This window comes from Mesitornis unicolor, unplaced genomic scaffold (assembly GCF_000695765.1).
Source record: "Mesitornis unicolor isolate BGI_N332 unplaced genomic scaffold, ASM69576v1 scaffold34744, whole genome shotgun sequence".
Taxonomy (NCBI): Eukaryota; Metazoa; Chordata; class Aves; order Mesitornithiformes; family Mesitornithidae; genus Mesitornis; species Mesitornis unicolor.
Window position 1 is genome coordinate 435 of NW_010178627.1, and position 1,325 is coordinate 1,759.

At 59.2% G+C, this 1,325-nt stretch overlaps 1 protein-coding gene across 1 annotated transcript in view; it reads right to left on the reverse strand.

Annotated features, from left to right (window-relative positions):
• Nucleotides 1–385: 385 nt before the first annotated feature.
• Nucleotides 386–1,325, reverse strand: part of LOC104539086 (unconventional myosin-XVIIIa-like) — a gene marked incomplete at both ends in the record, with an annotated part of 4,719 nt that continues 3,779 nt past the window's right edge. Inside the window, one exon of the mRNA XM_010182524.1 lies at nt 386–508. Within this exon, the coding sequence (XP_010180826.1) occupies nt 386–508 (123 nt within the window). The remainder of the gene's footprint in view (nt 509–1,325) is intronic.

The following is a 1,325-nucleotide window of genomic DNA, read 5'->3' on the forward strand; positions in this document are numbered from 1 at the left end:
GACCACCCCCATCACCTTTGCTGGGGCTACGTCAGCAGATGGGGAGGGATGCAGTGGAGCAGCCGAGGAGGAGAGAACAGATTGGGGATCCAGGGGATGACGCACAGGGCTGGAGCCCACCACTGTGACCCCCTGGGGAGGCAGATGGGGTGGGGGGAAGGGGGGCTATAGATGCCTATGTACCTCCAGGCTGGGTCCTGGTGCTGCAGTGAGTGGGAGGCTGGGGAGGGGATCACGGAGGTCCCCTTAAGTGGGGGGACATGTGTCCACAATGGAAACCAAGCCGCTTGCCCTCCTTGTCCAGCCACGCAGCACCCAGAGCATCACATCCCATGGGTGCTCACCCCATCCCCCAGCACAGCCCCATGCCCATCCCAGCACCCACCTGCTGCCCTTCAGGCTGCCGTCATCCGAGAGTGCTTTGGAGGAGCCTTTGTTCTTGGAGAGCCAGGACTTCACCCCGTCCACGCGCTCCTCCAGCTCCGAGTCCACGTCCGAGTCTCCGTCACTGCCAGAGGAGTGGGTCGGGGCGGGAGAAACCAAGAGGTGAGCATGGGGCTGTGGGGTTTTGGGTGCTGGGGAGGCCAAATTGCACTGGTGGGCACCAAACCGCCCCCAGCACCCACTGCCTGTGCACCCGGGCACAGGTGAAACCCCATCACATGGTCCTGCTCCAACTCCAAGGGCACAACCTGCATGCACGGAGCTCAACCTGTGTGTTAGGGGTTCCCCAAAGCACAGCCATGCCACAAACCCCTTGAATCCCCAAACTGCCTCCCTGCCCAGCCAAGGGGCTCCTGCACTCTCAGCCCAAATGCCACCCTCCGTCACCACATGGCTCTGGGGCCGGTGTCGGGGCATGGCTCCAAAAGACGGGAGATTTCCAGCTCCGGGCCCAGGAAGGAATTAAGTGGGTTCATTTTATCACCCTCCGCCGAGTGCAAAATTACAGCGAGGAAAAGCGATGCTGATGGCGCCGGGTAAACAGGAGTTTAGCAGGCAGAACAGCAACGACTCCGGCAAGGCGGGTGCAGGAGCAGATTTACAGCCCTGCCGTGCCGGAGAGCCCCTGATTTACGTTCCGGTGTAAAAAAAGCCCTATCTGGCTTAAACCACCTAATTTATAACGGCCGTTCGTAACCATATTGATTGCTTTTAGAAAGAAGGTGCCGTATGCATTGCAAAATCCATTCCTCCACGTTAAAAGCATCCCTGCATAAATCTCCCTTAATACCTAACTGCTTACTGCTTTCATTAGGGTTATGGCAGCACCGGCGGGATCTATCAGGAAATCGAAGCGGCGCGGCCCCCGCTTTCCTCGCCCC